Source organism: Microcaecilia unicolor, chromosome 9, assembly GCF_901765095.1.
Source record: "Microcaecilia unicolor chromosome 9, aMicUni1.1, whole genome shotgun sequence".
Classification (NCBI taxonomy): domain Eukaryota; kingdom Metazoa; phylum Chordata; class Amphibia; order Gymnophiona; family Siphonopidae; genus Microcaecilia; species Microcaecilia unicolor.
The window spans coordinates 16,839,620-16,861,574 of record NC_044039.1 but is presented as its reverse complement, the minus strand read 5'-3'; the positions used below and the strand labels follow the sequence as shown (position 1 = coordinate 16,861,574).

General features: G+C 41.2%; 1 protein-coding gene across 4 annotated transcripts in view; it reads right to left on the bottom strand.

The window, feature by feature from the left end:
* The window catches only part of LRRIQ1 (leucine rich repeats and IQ motif containing 1), a 211,335-nt gene that overhangs the window by 175,815 nt on the left and 13,565 nt on the right, over positions 1-21,955 (bottom strand). For all 4 annotated transcript variants that reach the window (XM_030214743.1, XM_030214745.1, XM_030214744.1 and 1 more), the window contains exons 5-7: positions 20,109-20,326; positions 16,468-16,542; positions 10,771-12,093 (exon numbers count right to left, since the gene is read on the bottom strand). In XM_030214743.1, coding sequence (XP_030070603.1) covers positions 10,771-12,093; positions 16,468-16,542; positions 20,109-20,326 — 1,616 coding nt within the window. The remainder of the gene's footprint in view (positions 1-10,770; positions 12,094-16,467; positions 16,543-20,108; positions 20,327-21,955) is intronic.

The window sequence follows — 21,955 nt, the reverse complement described above, 5'->3', positions numbered from 1 at the left end:
CCCACTGCCCAAAACTGTACACCACTACCATAGCCCTTACGGGTGAAGGGAGGCACCTAGATGTGGGTATAGTGGGTTTGTAGCGGGGTTTGGGGAGCTCGTTGTTTCCTCCACAAATGTAACAGGTAGAGGAGGGTAAGGGCCTGGGTCCGCCTGCCTGTCTGAAGTGCACTGCAGTATCCATTAAAACTGCTCCTGGGACCTGCATGTGCTGTCATGGACCTGAGTATGACTTCTGAGTATGACATCTGAGGCTGGCACGAAATGTTTCTAAAGATGTTTTTTGAGGGTGGGAGGGGTTAGTGACCACTGGGGAGTAACGGGAGGTCATCCCCGATTCCCTCCGGTGGTCATCTGGTCATTTCAGGCACCTTTTTGTGCCTTATTTGTAATAAGAGTCCTATGTCCAGTTTCGTAAACTTTTGAAAACATATCTGTTTCAAAATACTTTCGATAATAATCTGAGATAAAAAAAGGGGAAAAATAGGCAGAATGAATATGCAGTAAAAATAATGTTTGCTTATATAGTATGTTATGAATGGTTGTCCAATGTCTATTGGTATTAGTACCTTTTAGAATGGTTGTTTTAGTTTTTGCTGTGTTTTTCTATCAAATCAATGGATTTCTTATATGTTTTTAAAAATAATATTTTATTTTAAGATGTAAACCATTCTGTTTTGTGAATGCAATTAGAAATGGTATAGTAAATAAATAAACGATAAAAACACGTCCGGGTAAAAATGTCCAAGTGTTCGTCAGGGACGTCCTTATTTTTTTCAATTATGGGTCAAAAACGTCCAAGTGTTAGGCACAACCAAGTCCCGCCCCCTTGAAATTTGGAAGTCCTTGCGATGGACTGCAGTTGGAGACGTTCAAATTCGGGTTTCAAGTATACCGATTTGGACGTCTCTGGGAGAAGGACGTCCATTTTCCGATTTATGTCGAAAATGGACGTCCTTCTCTTTCGAAAATGAGCCCACTAGGCTAGAAAAAGGATGTCAAAAACAATGGGACCGATATTCACACCGCAGGAGGTATTCAGGCCATTTCCAGTGACATGCATTAAATATCCGGTTTATTTTTGGCAGTTTTTTTTTTAATCTTTTTTATTAACAAGTAGCACAAAACAGAGCCAAATATGGCTGCCAAACTCACAGTGAAAAATACATAGATAGACGGTTATATCGGGCAATATAACCGGCTAGCCCACTATATTCTTCGAGAAATCACACAGGAATCACTAGCACAGCTTTGTAAAAGAGGTCCCAAGTTCTCAACCTCATATTTTTGAATTTTTGGAGGTAGTTTATAAAACCAGAGAAAGAAGCTCACTCTTTGAAACTCCTGGTCCAATCTGTTAGCAGATAGATATGGTTGATTTAGAAGAGGTGTAAATGCCAACAGGGCACATTTTTGAAGTTGTGTATTTCCCTTGTAAAATGGGAAAATTCACTTAAAGTCTGCCCCCTTCTAATCTATACATCTTGCACACATATATAAGTGTAAGTAGCAGCTTTTTTAATTTTGCAGTTTATACTTATATGCCCATTTAAAAATGTAAAACTAGCTTTTCATAATCTGCTGTCCTGTCTAGAGCCTCTCTCCTTAAGTTGCTTATTAGTTTTCTTTATAATTTTCAAAACAAGATCATGTCCTTTTGCCAGAAAAAAGGGAACCTTCTGCAATAGGAAAAATGAAAGTAGTACTGAGAAAAACGCAGAGTTATGCCACTTTTGTGATGTTTTTCTCCTGTGAAAATGAGCCCACATGTCACACAGTCAAATACACACACACACAACTGCTACAAGCATATCCTTTTCTACTACCTCCATACCAATATCAACATTCCACTTGTAAGAAGTCTTCTACCTTAATAATATGTCATGTGTTTTTACTACAAAAAGTTACAAAAATTACTGGTATATGCATTTTACAGAACTTATTAAAAGCCATAAATCATCCAATTTCCTGCTCTTTCTTTGTATACAAACAACAAAAGCATACTGTTAACATTAAGGTTTCTAAATTAATGTCAGACTTAACAATGAACATTTAGCATTCTCTCTCACCACATAAAATCTGAGTTAAATAGAACTGGATTAAAATTTGAACTAAATATGATTGAATAAAGATTTTCAACAAGAAAATAATCCTACAAAAATACATTTCAAATTTGCTTAAATCATTTATTTGAATCAACCACGTCCATGAGGAATGAAGTAAAGTAATCATGGCAATATAATATCACCAAGCACTGCCACGTAAACTGCACAAAATGTATTAAATCCAGCACACTGTAGAATTTTAAAATACAGCAAAGAAGTATTGGGGTTATATAGCCACGATTAGGTTTTTTCTTTTTTGGGGGGGGGGGTTACTTTTTCTGTATAGTAGGGCACAAACTTGTCCCCCCCCCCCCAAATTTTTGTAAGGAAAAAATCTGAAGATTGCTACTAGCCCCCTTGTATGCATAAGGTGATGTAACGGTGGGTTGGTGGTCTGGGTGTCCATCATGGCATAAAGATGGTCCCATTCTGTAGTTTAAGGCAACTATAAACAGTCCTGTACTAACCAGGCTGAAGGCTTTTTTGGTGGGACTTGATAAGGGGTTCCTTCTGGGTAAACACTCTGTTCACGCTTTCCAAAAATACTAGGACTAGGGGCATGTGATGAAGCTACAACGTAGTAAATTTAAAACGAATCGGAGAAAATTTTTCTTCACTCAATGTGTAATTAAACTCTGGAATTCGTTGCCAGAGAATGCGGTAAAGGCGATTAGCTTAGCGGAGTTTAAAAAAGGTTTGGACGGCTTCCTAACGGAAAAGTCCATAGACCGTTATTAAATGGACTTGGGGAAAATCCACTATTTCTGGGATAAGAAGCATAAAACGTTTTGTACATTTTTGGGATCTTGCCAGGTATTTGTGACCTGGATTGGCCACTGTTGGAAACAGGATGCTGGGCTCCATGGACCTTTGGTCTTTCCCAGTATGGCAATACTTATGACTGGAATTCAACATTAGAGCATCTACCATGTATCAGCAGGACAATGGTATACTTACTATAAGTATGCTACAAACAATTTAGACGGAAACATAAATGTTCTTTTTTCCCCAAAAAGTTATGCAGTAGGTTTGGAAGACCTGTTGTATTATGGCATTGTGTAATGTTTCCTTGTTATTTTAGTTGAATCATTTTATGATTGTTGCTATCCATTTTTTATTTGTTGTGTTGTCATTTTAATGTAACTTCTCGGTATTTCTTTTGTAAAACGCTAAGAATGTTGAGATTGGCACTATATAAAAACCAAATAGCAGAAAGATGCTGTTTTTGGAGAGTATGTATGAGTGTTTTTCATAAAAAAGAATAAAAATCGGGGGAACCAGCTCAGAACACACACCAAGGAAAAAAGAGAGAAGGACCAATGGCCCAGAGAGGTACAGGACGTGGTCTACCTAACACGAGCTGGTTTCCAAGTATGAAAAGAAACTTACAAAAAAGAGCCTTAAGTTACCACTAAATGATTCCTTTAAATGTTTTGCAAATATATTTTTATATTGATGGTACAGTCAACATTCTCAATATACTAGTACAAAACCAAACAGACTGGTAAGTAGCAGAATAGCAAATATACCATCATACATTTTTTACATTTTCTCTCTCCTTATACTACTCATACTTAATTCAAATATTGTAACATTTCTCATTCCCTCCTGTACAAAATGAAACTGATGTTCCAAGAAGCTAACTGGTAACAAAATTCAAATTTTCTCCCCCCCCCCCCTTTCAATAGACCTCAATACTAACAAAAAATAACACGAGCTCCCCACTCTTGCATATTTTTCGTGTGGATTGTGAACCACTGTACACTTTTCAATTCGTTACTGCATTAAGATTGATTTCCTCTTCATTGCTTGCTTGTGCCCATTTGATCTTTTCTTCATTCTCTACAGCAAGTGTTTCTTGATTGATTATGTCTAGTTGTTTTCCTCCATTTTAAACATTCTCACCATTATTTCCTCTGCTTTTTCTTTCAATCCCATTCTTTCGGTTCCTTGTCAGCTTTGCCTTCTTCCTCATTCTCTTCCTTGAGGTTGTTTTTTTCTGATACTTCTTTTGGCTTGTTGCAATATTATTCCTGTAAATTCCTCTTCATTTCTTTTCTTTGCTTTTTTAGTTCATTAAGTTTAAGTTGTTTTTCTCTTCCAAGTCTCATCCTTTCTTCTTTTCATGGTCCATATGCCTCATCTCTTGCTTTAGACATTCTTGCCTTTCTTTGCGCCTCTTTTTTTCCTCCTCAGTTTTAAGTTTTTTCTCCTTTTCTCTTTGCTGTTTCTCTACCAGCTTACGTTTAATTTTTTTCTTCCATCTCTTTCCTCTCTCTTTCCGGTTTCTGCTGTATCTCCCTCTTCTTCTTCTTCATTTCCTCTACCCTCATTTTAAATTTAAGGGCATATTTTCTTAGCACTAAGAAGGCTCTAAGTTTTGTTTGGATGTTGGTTAATGCTTCATATCGCTGTTCTTCTAAGATTTCTTTTTCTCCTTTCTTCTGTTCTTCGACAGCTTTCCTTTCCTTTTGCATGGTTAATTTTTTTTTTTGTGTGTGTGTGGACTCTAAATTGGGGATTTCACCACAATAAAGGTGAACTTTTTATTTAAAACGCACTTTGCACGGGACATTTGTTTTTCAGCAGAGTGGAATTGAAGGTATTTTGCCAAAGTCCACACAGTGAAGGCCTCAGGGCCGTCGCCTCCCCCTGTTCATCAGGACCCAATTACACAGTTAAACAAATTCTTGTGTGTATCCCATTGAACCGGGGATACAACTGGATTCCATTTCTCTTCTACTATGCAATAATTTAGATGGCAAGAACTATTTTATAAGCATAATGGTCTTACAATGGACTTAAAGTTTAATAGTACCCCAGTTTTAGTCTTTGTTCTAGTCTCCCACACTCTGTCTTTGATGTAAATACCCTACTCTTTCTAATAATAGCCCACCTCTTATAATCACCTCCCTCCGCCTCACTCAGGACCGAAAAAACACTATAAATTTAGTCTAAATCCTCCAATTCTAGTTTCACCTAATAATTGCACACCCCAGAATTCATCCATCAGGCATCGTTTGAAAACTTCGCTCCTCCACCAGCTCCTCCCCGCAGAGTAACCGGCATTGTCTCTCCACTCTCCACATCTCCACCCCCCCCCCCCCCCTGCCATGACTAAATCACTTTTCTTACCTCTTCTTCCAGCTGACACCGACACCCAAGGTTATGGCGCTGGGCTGGTGCAGACTCTTGAACGTGCACAAATGTTCAAAGCCCTGCACAGGTGCAGCGCCATAACCTTGGTGATAGTGTCAGATGGGTAAAGAGGAGGTACTTCTATATAAAAGACAGGCACCAAGCACATGCCTAGAATGAGTAGCTAGGCTCACCTAACAACAGGAATCGCACTAAGACCATTCATATAAAGAAGGAAGAATATACAATACACTATGGGCACCACAAGTAAACACATCAAAAGAAGCATGTTGAGGCAGAGAACAGGTGTGCACTGGCAGGATCTAAAGCACTTGAGTATGACATATTACATGAGCGTTGGACCTATATACATCACCATAAGTGCTCACTCATATGTTGTATACTATATATACCAACTAGAATGGAAAGAGGATGTCTCTTTCAATATGGAGCTTTGGTTGGCGAGTTTCTGTTGCTCCTATTTGGTGTCTCAGTGCATAGGTCTGTCTTCAACCATCCTCACACTTTCAGCTCCTATCTATATATGCCATTCTTTATCTGTATGTGTGTTGTGTCTGTGTTAGTCCAACCTGGGTGTGTCCCTCTGCTACTCGTGTTGTGTGTTGTGTGTCTCTTATGACTTATAAGTGCATTCACTCTGCCGCTCCCAGTACCTCTCCACTCTTGTCTCTCCCTACGCCCCCCTCGGTCTACGTCCGTTCTGTTGATAAATCTCTCTTATCTGTTCCCTTCTCATCTACTGCTAATTCCAGACTCTGTTCCTTTTATCTTGCTGCACCTCACGCCTGGAATAAACTTCCCGAGCCTGTTCGTCTAGCCCCCTCTTTGGCCGTTTTCAAGTCCAAGTCTCTTTACCACAGCTTTTGACTCCTAACCACTGCTCACTTGCCCTGTCCTTTTTATCCTCACCTCTTTATTCCCTTACCCTTAATTGTTCTGTCTGTCTGCCTGTCTTATCTAGATTGTAAGCTCTTTGAGCAGGGACTGTCTTTTTGTGTATGGTGTGCAGCACTCTGTATGCTTTGTAGCGCTATAGAAATAATAAGTAGTAGTAGTAGTGTGTATGTGCCCATGCATTTATGGTATTGGTATTCTGGTCACAGGTGGCCAGTACCTCCCTTTGAATGGCCATCAGAGTAATAAAGAGTAAGGCCACTACTGAGACTCTTGAATTGACATATAGTTTGCTTCTTGCAGGTTCTACCCTGCACATCCCGCCAGTTCTTTATCAAGTCTTCAGCATCAAGGTTTTGATGGAATATTGTGTTGTTGTTGGCATATGACACTACATAATACTAGAGGCACAGTCACGGGCAGCCTAGACCCATCCATTTTCATCTCAGGGCCACCCAGCAGCAACGTAACATTGGTACAGTTGTCGTGGATCCCCAAGTCCTGCCACATGAAACGTCCCAGAGCACACCACCTTCCTGTCAGAAAAGTGCACCAGACAGCAGCAGCATTCTGAGTCACCAACACTGGAACCTCAGCATGGTCAGTGCTCTCACATATGCTTAGTTCATTGTGACAACTGAGCATGCCCGCGATGGCCAGCGACAGTGGCTCAAAAGTGCTGCCACTGAGCGCTACGCTTTTTTGAGTCACTATTGTTTGTGTCACCACCACCTATAAATCTCCTCTTTATAAAACATGCATCATTGCTAAGGTTATCATATGTACAAGTATTTTTCATACTCTTTTTTTCTATATGGGCAAAGTAATATAGTGGTCAAATGCGATCAAGAAAGGAAGATGCAGCTGCAATAGTTACACCAGCAAATTGCTAAAAAGGTGCAGATTCTAGTGGAACCCATAGGTGAGGCTTTGGAGAATATGCAAACAAGCACGCAGAATAAGACTGGACTGACGGTAGGACTCTACTGTATTTTTACAGACAGCACCGTGCTTCCGTTGCTACTTTATGGATGAAGTCTTGACATCAGTCCAAGAACAAAGGAGGGTCCGCACAACTTCCACAGAAAACACAAAGCACAAACCAAAGATGGAAGGGAAGAATAGTTCCAAAGACGAAGGCAAACTAGTAGGAAGAGCTTTTAAAAGTTTATTGGCCTCAAATCTCAATTTCTGACCTTCTCTCCTTCTATTGCACTACAAGACAAACCCTCCGCTCTTCTCTGGTAGCCAGAAGAGAGTCCCAAATTCATTTCATAATCCTGAGGAAAATGCCTGAAGATGCTTCTACTCAGGCACCGGTGACATTGAGGAAATTGCTGACTCTTTTCTCTCAAGAGGAGTGGCGTTATAATGAAGAGCAAAAGGAACTTTACAGGGAGGTGATGAAAGAGAATTATCAGACCCTGATCCATATTGTCCCAAGTAGGTGAAGTTCATTGATCTAACCTAAAGCGACTCCTGAGGAAGGCTGTTGATGCCGAAACTCGGCCCATATAGGGTCAACTTGGGTTGCCTCTCTACGACATTGTGGATATTTTTTTTTTGCTTTTTGCAAATAAACTTTAGAATCTCTTACTACTAGCTTGCCTGCTTCTTTTGAAACTATACTTACCTTCCACCTTTGGTTTTTCCCTTGAAGTCTAGACATCAAATAAAGCAATAATTGGTTTACCCTCACATAGGTTGTAACTAGTGTTAATGCACAGGGAGTAACAACATCAGCTAGGTAAAGAAAGATAAGACTGAACTAAGAATATGGACCTACATTTCTCTCATACACATACTAAGAATATGACTACATTCTCTCATACACATACTAAGAATATGACCTACATTTCTCTCATACACATACTAAGAATATGACCTACATCTCTCTCATACACATACGAAGAATATGACCTACATCTCTCTCTACACATACTAAGAATATGACCTACATTTCTCTCATACACATTACTAAGAATATGACCTACATTTCTCTCATACACATACTAAGAATATGACCTACATCTCTCTCATACACATACTAAGATATGACCTACATTTCTCTCATACACATATAACAGTGGTGTAGCCAGAAGTCAATTTTTGGGTGGGCCACCAGGTTGGATGGGTGGGCACTAGGGTTGCAACTTTTTGAAAGAGAAAAAACCAGCACCTGATGCACCCATACCCTGTCCCTGCCCCACTCCCAATAATTTCAATGAGGGTAACAACAGCATAGGCTTCTGAAGCTATGCAGGTCCATTGAGCCACAGTTCCTTAAAACAGACATGCTTACCTCCATGTGATATTGAAGTAAAAAATACATTTTGCATCAATAGAACAACCTAGCCCTCACCCAACAATGGATTCAGAGCAAAGCTAGAACATTTTCACCATAAAACTCACTATACAAAGAAAATTGTGTTTCTAGTGTAATCTCAACAACAGGCCTATTGTAAAGTAATAGAAAAATCTATAAAACAAAAAGTCACTCAGAACCTAAAGCAAATCTACCATGCCAGCACTAACTTCCAAAACAAGGATCCTGCCTACGAAAAGGTAATGCCCTAAATATTACAGTGGGGCTCTAAAATATCAATACACCTACTGGGAACACTGAACAAGGCAAATTACTACAGAGTGCTACATAAAAAATTAATGCAAACAGAATACTTCGGTCACACACACAAAACACAAATGTCTTGGGCAGAATAAGTGACTACAAACTTTAAACATAAATAAAAACAAAACCCCAAGAAGCCAAATCTTGCATGTAGTACAATACCAGAAAAAGAGAAAGAGATACCTATATTCCTGTGTGAAATATAAAGAGGGCATTGGAAAGAGATGATGTTAGGGAAGGGCAAGGGCAATTGCCCTTGCCCCCTGGCCAAATAGAGACCCAGGCCTGCAGGAAGCAGAAGAAGGTGCAGTCTGGTAATGGGCTTTGGGGTCTCTTCCTAAATTTCTGCTCTAGGCCCCAGCCATGTATAACAGCAGTTTTGACAACGTGTACATTCCAAATCTGACAAATTACAATACAGAATATAACATTTATTTTATCTACCTTTTGTCTGGTTATTTTCTTTTTCACATACTCATCCAAGCCCAACCAGTGAAGAAAAATATTGCAAGGAGGAAAAAGATCTCATACAACTGTGGCAAATAATTAAAAATTCTTCTGCCACAGTTGTATGAGATCTTTTTTCCTCCTTGCAATATTTTTCTTCACTGGTTGGGCTTGGATGAGTATCTGTAACAGATTTCAATGATCTGTGTTCTGGTTTTTATTTTATTTTTCAATCATGTTGGTCCCAGTCTCTGGTTTCTGCTTCCCTCTGTTTTCTCTTAACTCACCCACCAGGTTCTCCTGTCCATTTGGCATTTCTTCTCCACCATCTCTGTGTCCCTATCTTCCCTCATGTTCAGTATCTCCCTTCTGTGTGTCTCTATTATTTCCCTGTCCAGCATCCCCACTGTGCTCATATCTCCAAATCAATCATCACCATTCTATCTCCTCCCCCTGTGTCTAGCATCACCCCTCTGTTCCTATGTCCCCCCCCCCCCCCATGTCCAACATCTCCCTTCTGTGCTCCTATTCTCTCCCATGTCTAGTATCTCCCCTCTGTGTCCATATACCACCCCGTATGTTCAGCATTGCCTCTCTGTTCCCATATCCATCATACCTGGCATTGCCCCTCTGAGCCCAGATACCATCACCATACAGCATCTTCCCTTTGTGACCCTGTCTCTATGCTCCCCCCACGTCCATCATCCCCCCTGTTTCAGTATACCTCCCTGTGTCCATCTTTTCCCCTCTCTTCTTCTCCCATGCCAATGTGGTCTCTCTTCTCTCTGACCCCATTCATCCAGCTTCTCTCCCTCTCTCTTCCTTCACTCCCCTCCAGCGTCTAGCTTGCCAATGCTCTCTCCCTTTCTCCTTCCCACTGTAGGTTCAGCATTTGACATCCTCTTCCTTCATCCCCTTGGCCCAGGATCTCTCCCTTCCCTCCCTTTTCCACAGGTCCAGCACCTCCCCCTCTTCCTTCTAGCTCCCTCCCTCCCTTCTCCCTTCCTCCAGTCCAGCATCTCTCTCTCTTCCCCCCAGATCTCTCCTCCTCCTCCGCACTTCCTTCCATCAAGTCCCAACTCAGAGGACTCCCCCATGGTCCAGCACTTTTACATCTTTTTCCCTCCCTGACCTCAACCACATAACTTCCACCTTACATTATGAGCACCACCCAAGAATAATTCACACAGGCTGGCTCAGAGGCCTTCCCTCTCTGATGCAACTTCCTGTTTACATGAGGACAAGACACAGCCTGTGTGAATCGCTGTTGGGCGACACCGATAATGTAAGGTGGAAGCACCATGCCAAGGGTGAAGGAGAAAAAAAGAGGGAAAAGTGCCAGACCATGGAAGGGGGCTGGAAGCAAGGGAGAAAAATGTTGGACCCATGGGAGAAAGGAAGGAAGGGAGCGAGGGCTGCTGGACCATGGGTGGCTGGGGTGCATTATTTCTGGGTGGGCTTCGATTGAAAGTGCGCTCCTGATATACAGGCCACTCACTCTCATACATACAATATTGACAAGTTTTTAGCAGTTACCTGCTGAACCGTATTCCAATGGCCAGTCTGAAGAATGATTTCTGCACTTATTGGAGGCATCCTGCTAGCTGCTGAGCTTCTCCTTGGCTTGCTTCGGTTAATCACTTTCTTTCTTTGGTGTTCCTTAAATGTTTTAGACCATGGATTACAGTTTTTCATCCAAGCTAGTCTCTTTGTTTCAATGTGATCTGGAAGCGTAAGCCGACTTGCAGAAAGCTGAAATGCATCATCAACGTTTTCCCAGTTCTTGCTAATTTTTTCCTGATCTTTCTTAATTAGAAACTCAGCATTTGTTTGACTTAAAGGCAACAGATTTGCATTCCTGCTCTTATCTTCTGTACTTTCTTGCTTTACCGATTGCATTTTCACTGTCAAAATATCCATATTGTTTGGCTGGTCATCCACAATATCACAACTGCCGCCTATGCTGTCTTCTCTTTTTGGTATTTGATTATCAGTGCCAAAGTTGATGATTGATTCACTGCTTTTCAGAACGTTCTCTTTGATTTTACTATTAATGGTTATGTTTTGCAAATATATTCTTGGTGTGGATTGTGAACCACTGCACACTTTTTTATTTTGTACTGCATTAAGTTTGATTTCCTCTTCATTGCTTGCTTGGGCCCATTTGATCTTTTCTTTATTCTCTATATCAAGTGTTTCTTGGGTGATTAAGTCTAGTTGTTTTCCTTCATTTTGAACATTCTCACCATTTGTTTCCTCTTCTCTTTTCTTTCTATCACATACTTTCTGTTCCTTAACAACTTTGCCTTCTTCCTCATTCTTTTTCTTGAGGTTGTTTTCTTCCGATACTTTTTTTGGTTTGTGGCGATAGTCTTGCTGTAAATTCCTCTCCATTTCTTCTTTTTGCTTTTTTAGTTCATTCAGTTTAAGCTGTTTTTCTCTTTCAAGTCTCATCCGTTCTTCCTCTTTCTTCTTTTCATAATCCATACGCCTCATCTCTTGCTTTAGACATTCCTGCCTTTCTTGCTGGTCTTGTTTCTTTTTTTCCTTCTCAGCTTTAAGCTTTTTCTCCTTTTCTCTTTGGCGATTCTCTGCCAGCTTTCGTTTAATTTTTTCTTCCATCTCTTTCCTCTCTCTTTCCAATTTCTGCTGTATCTCCCTCTTCTTCTTCATTTCCTCTATCCTCATTTTCAAGATGGGAGCATATTTTCTAAACACTAAAAAGGCTCTAAGTTTTGTTTGGATTTTGGTTGCTGCTTTACATTGCTGTTCTTCTAAGATTTCCATTTCCCTTTTCTTTTGTTCTTCGAAAGCTTTCCTTTCCTCTTGCATGGTTAACTGCAGTCTGTTAATCAGCTCCTTATTGAAAATAAAGAATATAATTGTGACAGGAATTTTTCATTAAGGCATGAATACATGAGGCAGAAAGTTAGACAGTTATACAATCAAACAGTAGGTCTATACTAATTAAATCCGATACAAATTTCAGTGTGATTTACAAGTCTGTTCAAAAAATGTTTTCTTGCCATATATCTATATAAACTGTGGTCTGCCTCTCCACCATTCCTGCTATACATATGGCCAATGAGAATGGCATTACCATTTTCTCTTTCGTTATACCCATCACAAGTGATGAAGTGTCCCAGTCATTAAATGTCACAAGTGATGATGTGTCCCAGCGATGAAATGTCACAAGGGATGAAATGTCTCACTGATAGTGTCCCAGTGATGTCTCAAGTGATGAAATGTCACAAACGATGATATGTCTCAAGTGATAAAATGTCCCAGTGATGAAGTGTCCCACGTGATGAAATGTCCCGTGATGGTGTCTCAAGTGGTGAAATATCCCAGTGATGACATGACTCCAAGTGATAAAATGTCCCCATGATGAAATGTCATCAAGTGATGAAATATCCCAGTAAAGTCTCAGTGATGGAATGTCACCTGGTGATGAAGTGTCAAGTGATGAAATTTCATTGAGTAATGAAATACCCAGTGTTGAAATGTCACCAAAGCGATGAAATGTCTTAGTTAATTTGACTTATTTGTTCTGAAGTGCTTGATAGGTCTTTTTTTGTTGTGGCAATTTCTCAATCAAGTGTTTTTATACAGTTTTCTACAGTAGGCTCCTTTGACAGGCACGTTTAGCCAAAATACTGGTGCCTTGTCGAGTCGTTTAAAGCTACAATCAATAAAGAGTGTTTATCTGTTATTTGGGTGTCCCTTGGTTTGTTTCTGAAGAGCCATCATCCATTTCTCACCCCAGTTTTATGTTAACATTAGTGTGTGGCCATTAATACCTAAAATGGGAATTTGGCTGTTTTCTAGCTGTTGGAAGAATGACCCCTTGGCACACAAGAAACACCCCTGTGCAAAGGCCACTTTTCCCCACACCTTTGTAAGAAGACCCTTGAAAGAAGTGGCTTTCTCTATGAGTGGGAAAGAGGTTGTGAAAAGTTTAGGTGTTCTGTTGGACCCAGAGCTGTCCTTAAACAACCAGATTGCATCTGTTGTAAGGGCCTCATTTGTGAGTTTACAGTTGCTTAATGTGTATTTGTTGGACCACAGGGACTTGACAACATTTATAGATGTGTTTATTACAACAGAGTAGGATTATTGCAGTAATTTTAATTGTGGGCTTCTGAATTATCAGTTGCATGTTTATTAATGAACAAGAAGTCCCAAGATCATATTTCTTCTGTCTTAAACACACTCCTCTGATTGCCTATAGAGTATGGGCTTCAATTTAAGATTTGTTGGTATTTCAAGCTCTATCTTTGGATGGACCTTTGCACCTGCGTGAGTTACTGCAGGTGTACAAGCCCTCAAGGAGGCTGTGTTCATCTCAGCAGTGAAGTTACAGACTACCTGCTCATGGCAGTTTGTGGTACTCGGCTGCAAGTAATGGGATTCGTTGCTAATGGAACTGCAATTTGAGAGGTATTATCCATGGTTTTAAGGTAAGGCATTTATGAGTAAAGAGGAGCTGTTATGGACTTTGGGATGGTTACTGTTGGGAAATGTGTTGGAGGGGAGGGTGAATACATTTTCTTTATTGTTTTGTAATGTGGGTGGGGGGAGGGTCAGTAGTTTTATTTACTGATTTGTAATATGGGTGGAGGGAAGGGTGGGTATATTTTATTTATTGATATTATAAATAACTGAAAGACTTGTAAACCTGGTCTGGATAAGGCTAACCAATGTCAATCAATTGAAGATCAGTCACCAAATGGGAAGCTTCACAAAAGCCACATCTCAAAAAAGATATAGTGTAATTAGAAAAGGTGCAGAGAAGGGCGACAAAAATGATAAAGGGGATGGGTCGACTTCCCTATGAGGAAATGCTAAAGCGGCTAGGGCTCTTCAGCTTGGAGAAAAAGGCGGCTGAGGGGAGATATGATAGAGGTCTATAAAATAATGAGTGGAATTGAATGGGTAGATGTGAAGCGTCTGCTCACGCTTTCCAAAAATACTAGGACTAGGGAGCATCCAATGAAGCTACAATGTAGTAAATTTAAAACGAATCGGAGAAAATATTTCTTCACTCAACGTGTAACTAAACTCTGGAATTCGTTGCCAGAGAATGTGGTAAAGGTGGTTGGCTTAGCGGAGTTTAAAAAAGGTTTGGACGGCTTCCTAAAGGAAAAGTCCATAGACCATTATTAAATGGATTAGGGGAAAATCCGCTATTTCTGGGATAAGCAGTATAAAATATTTTGTACATTTTTGAGATCTTGCCGGGTATCTGTGACCTGGATTGGCCACTGTTGGAAACAGGATGCTGGGATTGATCGATGTTTGGTCTTTCCCAGTAGGGCAATACTTATGTACTTATGTACTTATTCTTGTTCCAGAAAACTTAGTGTAAGTTAAAGCATGGGGTTGACACGGAGGAAAAGATCTCATAAATCACCCAGTCAATTCTCCATTAGTTTGAGGAGTACTCTGTGAGAGTTTTGGTGATACATATAATCACTGACCAAAAACCTCCACCATCCTAAACCATAAGCTGTGCACACAATGTGAATTTTAACAAATGAAAAACTGTGTAGGAAAACTAGTGGAGATAAGTACCACATTGCCTTATATCTTTAAGTACCACTAGTTTTCCTACACAGTTTTTCATTTGTTAAAATTCACATTCAGGGGCATAATTGAAAGAGAAGGACGTCCATCTTCCAACACAAATCGGGAGATGGGCGTCCTTCTCTCAGGGTCGCCCAAATCGGCATAATCGAAAGCCAATTTTGGGCATCCTCAACTGCTTTCCGTCCCAGGGACGACCAAAGTTCACAAGGGCATGTCGGCAGTGTACCAAAGGCGGGACGGGGGCGTGCTTAAGAGATGGGCGTCCTCGGCCAATAATGGAAAAAAGAAGGGCGTCCCTGACGAGCATCTGGCTGACTTTACTTGGTCCAATTTTTTTCACGACCAAGCCTCAAAAAGGTGCCTGACCTGACCAGATGACCACTGGAGGGAATCGGGGATGACCTCCCCATACTCCCCAGTGATCACCAACCCCCTCACACCCAAAAAAACAAATTAAAAAACATTTTTCCAGCCTCTATGCCAGCCTCAAATGTCATACCCAGCTCCATCACAGCAGTATACAGGTCCCTGGAGCAGTTTTTAGTGGGTGCAGTGCACTTCAGGCAGGCAGACCCAGGCCCATCCCCGACCTGACCAGATAACCACTGGAGGGAATCTGGGATGACCTCCCCATACTCCCCCAGTGATCACCAACCCCCTCCTACCAAAAAAAAAAAATTAAAAAACATTTTATCCAGCCTCTATGTCAGCCTCAAATGTCATACCCAGCTCCATCACAGCAGTATACAGGTCCCTGGAGCAGTTTTTAGTGGGTGCAGTGCACTTCAGGCAGGCGGACCCAGGCCCATCCCCCCCCTACCTGTTACACTTGTAGTGGTAAATGTGAGCCCTCCAAAATCCACACGAAACCCACTGTACCCACATGTAGGTGCCCCCCTTCACCCCTTAGGACTATGGTAGTGGTGTACAGTTGTGGGAGTGGGTTTTGGGGGAGGTTGGGGGGCTCAGCACCCAAGGTAAGGGAGCTATGCACCTGGGAGCGATTTCTGAAATCCACTGCAGTGCCCCCTAGGGTGCCCGGTTTGTGTCCTGGCACGTCAGGGGGACCAGTGCACTACGAATGCTGGTCGTTTTTGAGATGTGCGTCCATCGGCGAAAACCGAGGTCGCCCATCTCTAAGGTCGACTATCTCTAAGATCGCCCTAAATGTTGAGATTTGGGCGTCCCCGACCGTATTAGCAAAACAAAAGATGGACACCCATCTTGTTTCGATAATACGGGATGTCCCGTCCCTTCGCGGGGGCGCCCCTGTTCGAAAATGCCCCTCATTGTGTGCACAGCATATGTTTTATATGGTGGAGATTTTTGGTCAGTGATTATATATATCACCAAAAGTCTCACACTCCTCAAACTAATGGATAATTGATTAGGTGATTTATAAGACCTTTTCCTCCGTGCCAACCCTATGCTTTAACTTATACTAAGTTTTCTGGTACAATAATTTTTGTGAAGCTTCCTCTTTGGTGACTGTCTGGTCTTCAATTGATTGACATTGGTGCGCAATATATACACCTAAATGCCAGTTTATGAATCCAAAATGCAAATAGGCCTTCTAAAATGACCACCATAAGCTATTTTCTAAACTGCAGCTAAGCAGCCAGTCACCACAGAAAAATATGTTACCTCATGTTCTTTTAATTCTTTTTCAAACATCTCTTGTTCTTTTTTCAGCTCTTCCTCCAGGGTGGCCTGCTGTTGCTATAAAAACAAACACCTAAATTAACTTGTAAAGTCATTTTAATATGTTTTAGTGGTCGCAAAATAGTTCAAAACAAAAGTCTATCATATATGTAAAACTAAAATGCTTACATCTTCTCCAGTAAAATTAGGGCACTCAAGGCATGTTAAAATGTTTAAATAATATAACAAACCAGACCAGAATAGTAAATTCAAACTTAGGAAACCAATATCCTTCCACCTGCTGCACTGGAAAGGAAGATGGAGAACAAGACGTCATTCCAGGGACCACATTCAGCAGTACAAGGAAATGTGGATTTACAGAAATGGTGGTAGAAATAGAGTGAAAACAGAAATAAAGAAGGCAAAGAATAAATAGAGGTTCCTGACCATTTAAATTGCTTGTCCAGAGCTAACCAGGTATATTCAGGCTCTAATTCTATCTAGATTAGATTATTGTAACATCATTTATAATGGCTGCTCAAAAATGCTTGGAAAACGATTGCAACTCATTCAAATTGTGGCGGCACAGCTGATATACTGGGTGGGTAGGTTTACGTCAGCTGCTCCTCTGTTTGTTAGGTTGCATTGGTTACCAGCTGAGGCCAGGGTAAGGTTTAAATTACTTACAGTTGTGTTTAGGATCATCTATGGTGTTGTACCATTGTATCTATAAGCGATTGTGCAGCTCTTGCTTGGTAGTTCGACTATTAGCGGAAAAAGTCACGATCGAATGCTATTACATTTTCCAGCAGTTCGATTGATCAGATTTGAGCAGCTATTTAACTCTTCTCTTCATTATCTAGTTGATTTTTTATGGAGCACTTTACCTTTAGAATTACTTATTGTGAAGTATAAGTGACCACGCTGCCCCAGAAGTGGTCTTCCTTCCATTTAGTTTTGGTAAATAGCTTCAGGAGGGTTTTGGAGTTTCGGGTGGAGAGAGAAACTCGGAATGGAATCTAGTCCACTGGAAGAGAGTTGCCTTTCCCAGCAGCAATACCTGGGAGTTCTAGAGCCTGCTGGAAGGGTTAGCAGAGGAGGGGTGTGGGCTCTGTAGGAAACTAGGATCCTACCTGAGGGGAGGAGTTTCTAGATTCACTCAATCTCCAGCAGTCCATGAAAGAAAATTATAGCCTAGAAGGGAGGGGCTGCAGAACTACAGCTGCCAGAGAGCCTGAGGAAGGGTGGGGACTAACAAAGGGAAAAGAAAACAGCCCCAGTCCAGAGAAGGAGAAGACTCCCAAAAAGAAAAGCCAGCCAGGAGCAGATGGGCTACCCAACCCGGGGCAAGAAAGGACCCCAAAGTAAGGGCTGTGCCAGGACACTCTAAAAAGGAATGTGGCTCTAGCACATGAAACTTGCAGAGGTCGGTGAGTCGGAGTGAAGAGGAAACTTCTCTTTATATTTTAACCCCAAAGGATACTGAGATAAGTCCCTAAATTGTTTTGGGGGTGGCAGCGCTTAGGGCTAGCCACACTGTACCATTTTGTTTTCTGTGGTAACTGTGGGTTGGCAATGTTTATGGAACACTGCAAGGGAGGTGGTTGCCCGAGCTCTGGGGGCAAAGACAGAAAAGCCCCAGAGCTGAATATTTTTTTGTTGCTAATTTTTGTTTACAAAGATAATGTGGGGACTTTAACCCCCTTTAGTCAAGTAGTTAGTGGGTATCTCAATGTCTTTAGCAATTAAGTAGATTCTTAATAATTAGGTAAATGGTGAACAAATGGAAGTGGAGGCCTGATGAAATTTGGTATGTATTACACCCAAGTGTGAAGTAACAGCTGTAGAAAAATAATTAATAGTGTGATCACTGGTGGCCAGTGACTCGCTTGATTAGGCAGACTGAAGTGGGGGAATGAGGTGGAAGGGATGGCTCTGGATTGCCCAGGTTTTCTATCTTCCTTCATCTCCCCCCTCCTTTCTGTGCACCAACTCACACTCACTCCGTACTTCATAGATCAAATCGTTTATAACTATTCATTTGATATACTGCCTCTTTCAAGCACGAGTCGAAATAGGCGGTAAAAACTATGATGTTTTCAGCTAGACCTGTTTTTATGACGAACGACCAGATGACCCACTGGAGGAAATCAGGGGTGACCCCCAAATATCCCCCAATGGTCACTGACCCCCCTCCCACCCTCCACAAATGTGAATACAAATATGATTTAGCAGCCTCTATGACAGCCTCAGATGTTGGAGCCAGGTCTATTACAGCAGCATGCAGGTCCCTGGAGTAGTGTAGTGGTCAGTGCAGTGCACCATGGAGTGGGGGATTCTGGTCCCTATCTTCCTCTACCTGTCACATTTGTGGGACAAACTGTGAGCCCTCCAAAACTCACCAGAAACCCACTGTACCCACAAATAGGTGCCCCCTTCACCCATAAAGGCTAATGTAGTGGTGTACAGTTGTGGGCAGTGGGTTTTAGGTGGGTTTGGGGGGGCTCAGCAGACAAGGGAGCAACGGTGAGATGTGTACCTGGGAGCATGTTTTTGAAGTCCACTGCAGTGCCCCCCTAGGGTGCCCCATTTATCTCCTGAGATGTCTGGGAGACCAGTCTACTAAAAATGCTTGCCCCTCCTACATCCCAATAGCTTGATTTTCTCTGTTTTTCACTTGGACTTTTATTTATTTTTAATGGACCAAAAGAACAAAATGTTCAAAGCACAAAACCTTGTTAGAAACAGTATTTTCGAAAACAAAAGATAGACGTTTTTCTTTATGAAACTGAACTATTTTTCTATTCAGATTTTGGATGTTTTTTGCAAAAAGTCTAAAGTCGGACTGAGATGTCATATCGAAAATGCCCCTCCACCTATCCTAAGGTCATCCAAATTAAAAAAGAGGGGATATTTTTCCTTCATAGGATCTAAACTCCTAACTCCCTAAGTTAGGCTAAGTTCCACTGAAAATCAGCTCCTATGTATACACTCCTATCAGCTGCTGAGAAAAGTATAAAAAAAAATAACAGCTGCATTTCTTTAAAGATCCTCAAAGTTGGGAATTTAACATGAGTTGACAGTAAAGGCAGACCTCAAATAATCTGTCAATAGCTCACCACACTCTGATGAGTTTTCATATTTTCCATAAGTAATGACCAGTAAGCAAACAGCATGATAGGAGGACGCTACTATACTGTGTAATTAAACTCTGGAATTCGTTGCCGGAGAAAATGGTGAAGGCGGTTAGCTTAGCAGAGTTTAAAAAGGGATTGGACGGTTTCCTAAAGGACAAGTCCATAAACCGCTACTAAACGGACTTGGAAAAATCCAAAATTCCAGGAATAACATGTATAGAATGTTTGTACGTTTGGGAAGCTTGCCAGGTGCCCTTGGCCTGGATTGGCCACTGTCGTGGACAGGATGCTGGGCTCGATGGACCCTTGGTCTTTTCCCAGTATGGCATTACTTATGTACTTATGTACTAATAATTCCCCACATGGAAAAAAAAGATATGCTGGCTTCAAGAATTAAAAGACTAAAAAAAAGAAAGGAAAAAATAATTTCAAAGAACTTTGAATAAAACAGATTGATAGTTAAGTAATTCTTAAAGATAGTTTTTTAATATTGTGCATTTTTTATACCAAATGAATGAGTTCTAGCCTCTTCTGTTCGCTCTCAAATTCTGTGTGCCAAAGTTGTCTCCTTTCCTGCTCTTTCTCAAGCTTGTCCTGCTCAGTTTTCAGCTTCGATCTTTCCTCATCATCAAGCTTCTTTTGTTTCTCCTCCCATAACTGAAGTTGATGCAGACATAGTTCTTCTAGCTCAAAATAATCCAAGTTCAAGGTAATACCACCTCTTTCTAAAGAAAATTTAACCAACAAAAGTATTTTACATATTTTGAATGGCTAATGGGGCAAAGCAACGTTGCTCACGTGACAAGTGTTTTCCATAGACAGCAGGACTGATAAAGCACAGGAGTGGGTAAGGTCATCTGACGGCACTGAGATGGAACTGCTTTCCCACAGCTCGGAACTTAGTGCAAAGTTCTAAGCATGTGAGGCTCTTCCCATGTGCCGCAGATCTCTCAGCTCCTCAGCTGAAGTCAAAGCTCAATGCAAGCAACTCTCAGAGGTAAGTTCTCCAAGTGGGTTAGTTTTGCGCACACCATGACCTCATGACTCTCACTCCTATGCCAGGGCATGTGGAGTATGATCTCAGTCTCTCAAATTTACTGCTATCAATCACCATACTACTTACATTGTGCCAAAGAGAGCTTCCTTCTGGAGTTTATAAGATGTAACATGTATAGGCAAATTATCTAAGTGTGCTTGGAAGTTAATCAAGCCTGTGGCACCCAAAGCAATTAGAAATATTCCTGTATCTTTCTGCCACATTTTCTTAGTCTCTGAGAGAATTTCTTGGTACTTGAAGGATCTTTTCTCTATGCGATTTACAGAGTAATCACTTCGGACCAACACCTCTATAATCAATGCCATTCTGGTGTTTTCTCTTTTACTTCTGGTTTTCTGGCATGCTTATTTATTTAGATTTTGCTCACACCTTTTTCAGTAGTAGCTCAAGGTGAGTTACATTCAGGTACTCTGGATATTTCTCTGTCCCAGGAGGGCTCATAATCTAAGTTTGTACCTGAGGCAATGGAGGGTTAAGTGACTTGCCCAAGATCACAAGACGCAGCAGTGGGATTTGAACCAGCCACCTCTGGATTGCAAGACCAGTGCTCTAACCACTAGGCCACTCCTCCACTCCTGCTTTTTATCAGTCGGCATAGGGATGTCTCAGGTGATCATAACCTCTTTCATTTTCCACAATTTTCTTAGGGTCATGATCCCGATGTTTTTCCAGTATACTGATGTTGTAATGCGTTTCCGATGACTGAGACATGACACCTTGTTGTGCCTTTCTGTATAAAAATTTTCTGCCATTAGCACTTCACAGCCAGCCATGAGATTTCTAGTTCTTTCTTACAGAATCTACAGATGTCTGTTGCACCAGTTTTTTCAGGGCTGCAGCTATCAGTTGCTCATCCATAGGTTTCAATTCACCTCTCCTTACCCATTCATGTGTCCGATGTTGATCCACAATGGTTCCTGGAGTAACAATTTGTAATTCCCACTGTACTTACGCATTTGCCACATGTTGTTTCTCCCCTGCTGATCCAATTCCTTGAAGAGTTTTTTTTCTCTTTCTTTGCAAATTCTGTTGCTTCCTTCCTTTTTGGTACTGATGTATTTTCACCTGTTCCTTCTACTCCTTGGAATGATTGTCCAAGTTTAATGATGGAAGGGGATTCTGGAAGTTTTCCTTCATATTGAGGAGGTGGGAGGGATGGTGTGCCTTATCAATCCTGCAGTCCATACAAAACATCTGTTACAGGTGAGGAACAATGTTCTTTCTGCTGACAAGCAGAACTGAGTCAAGCTCTTCTAGTTTCATACTGTTCAAGTAAGCAGCCCCGATAGTTAACTGA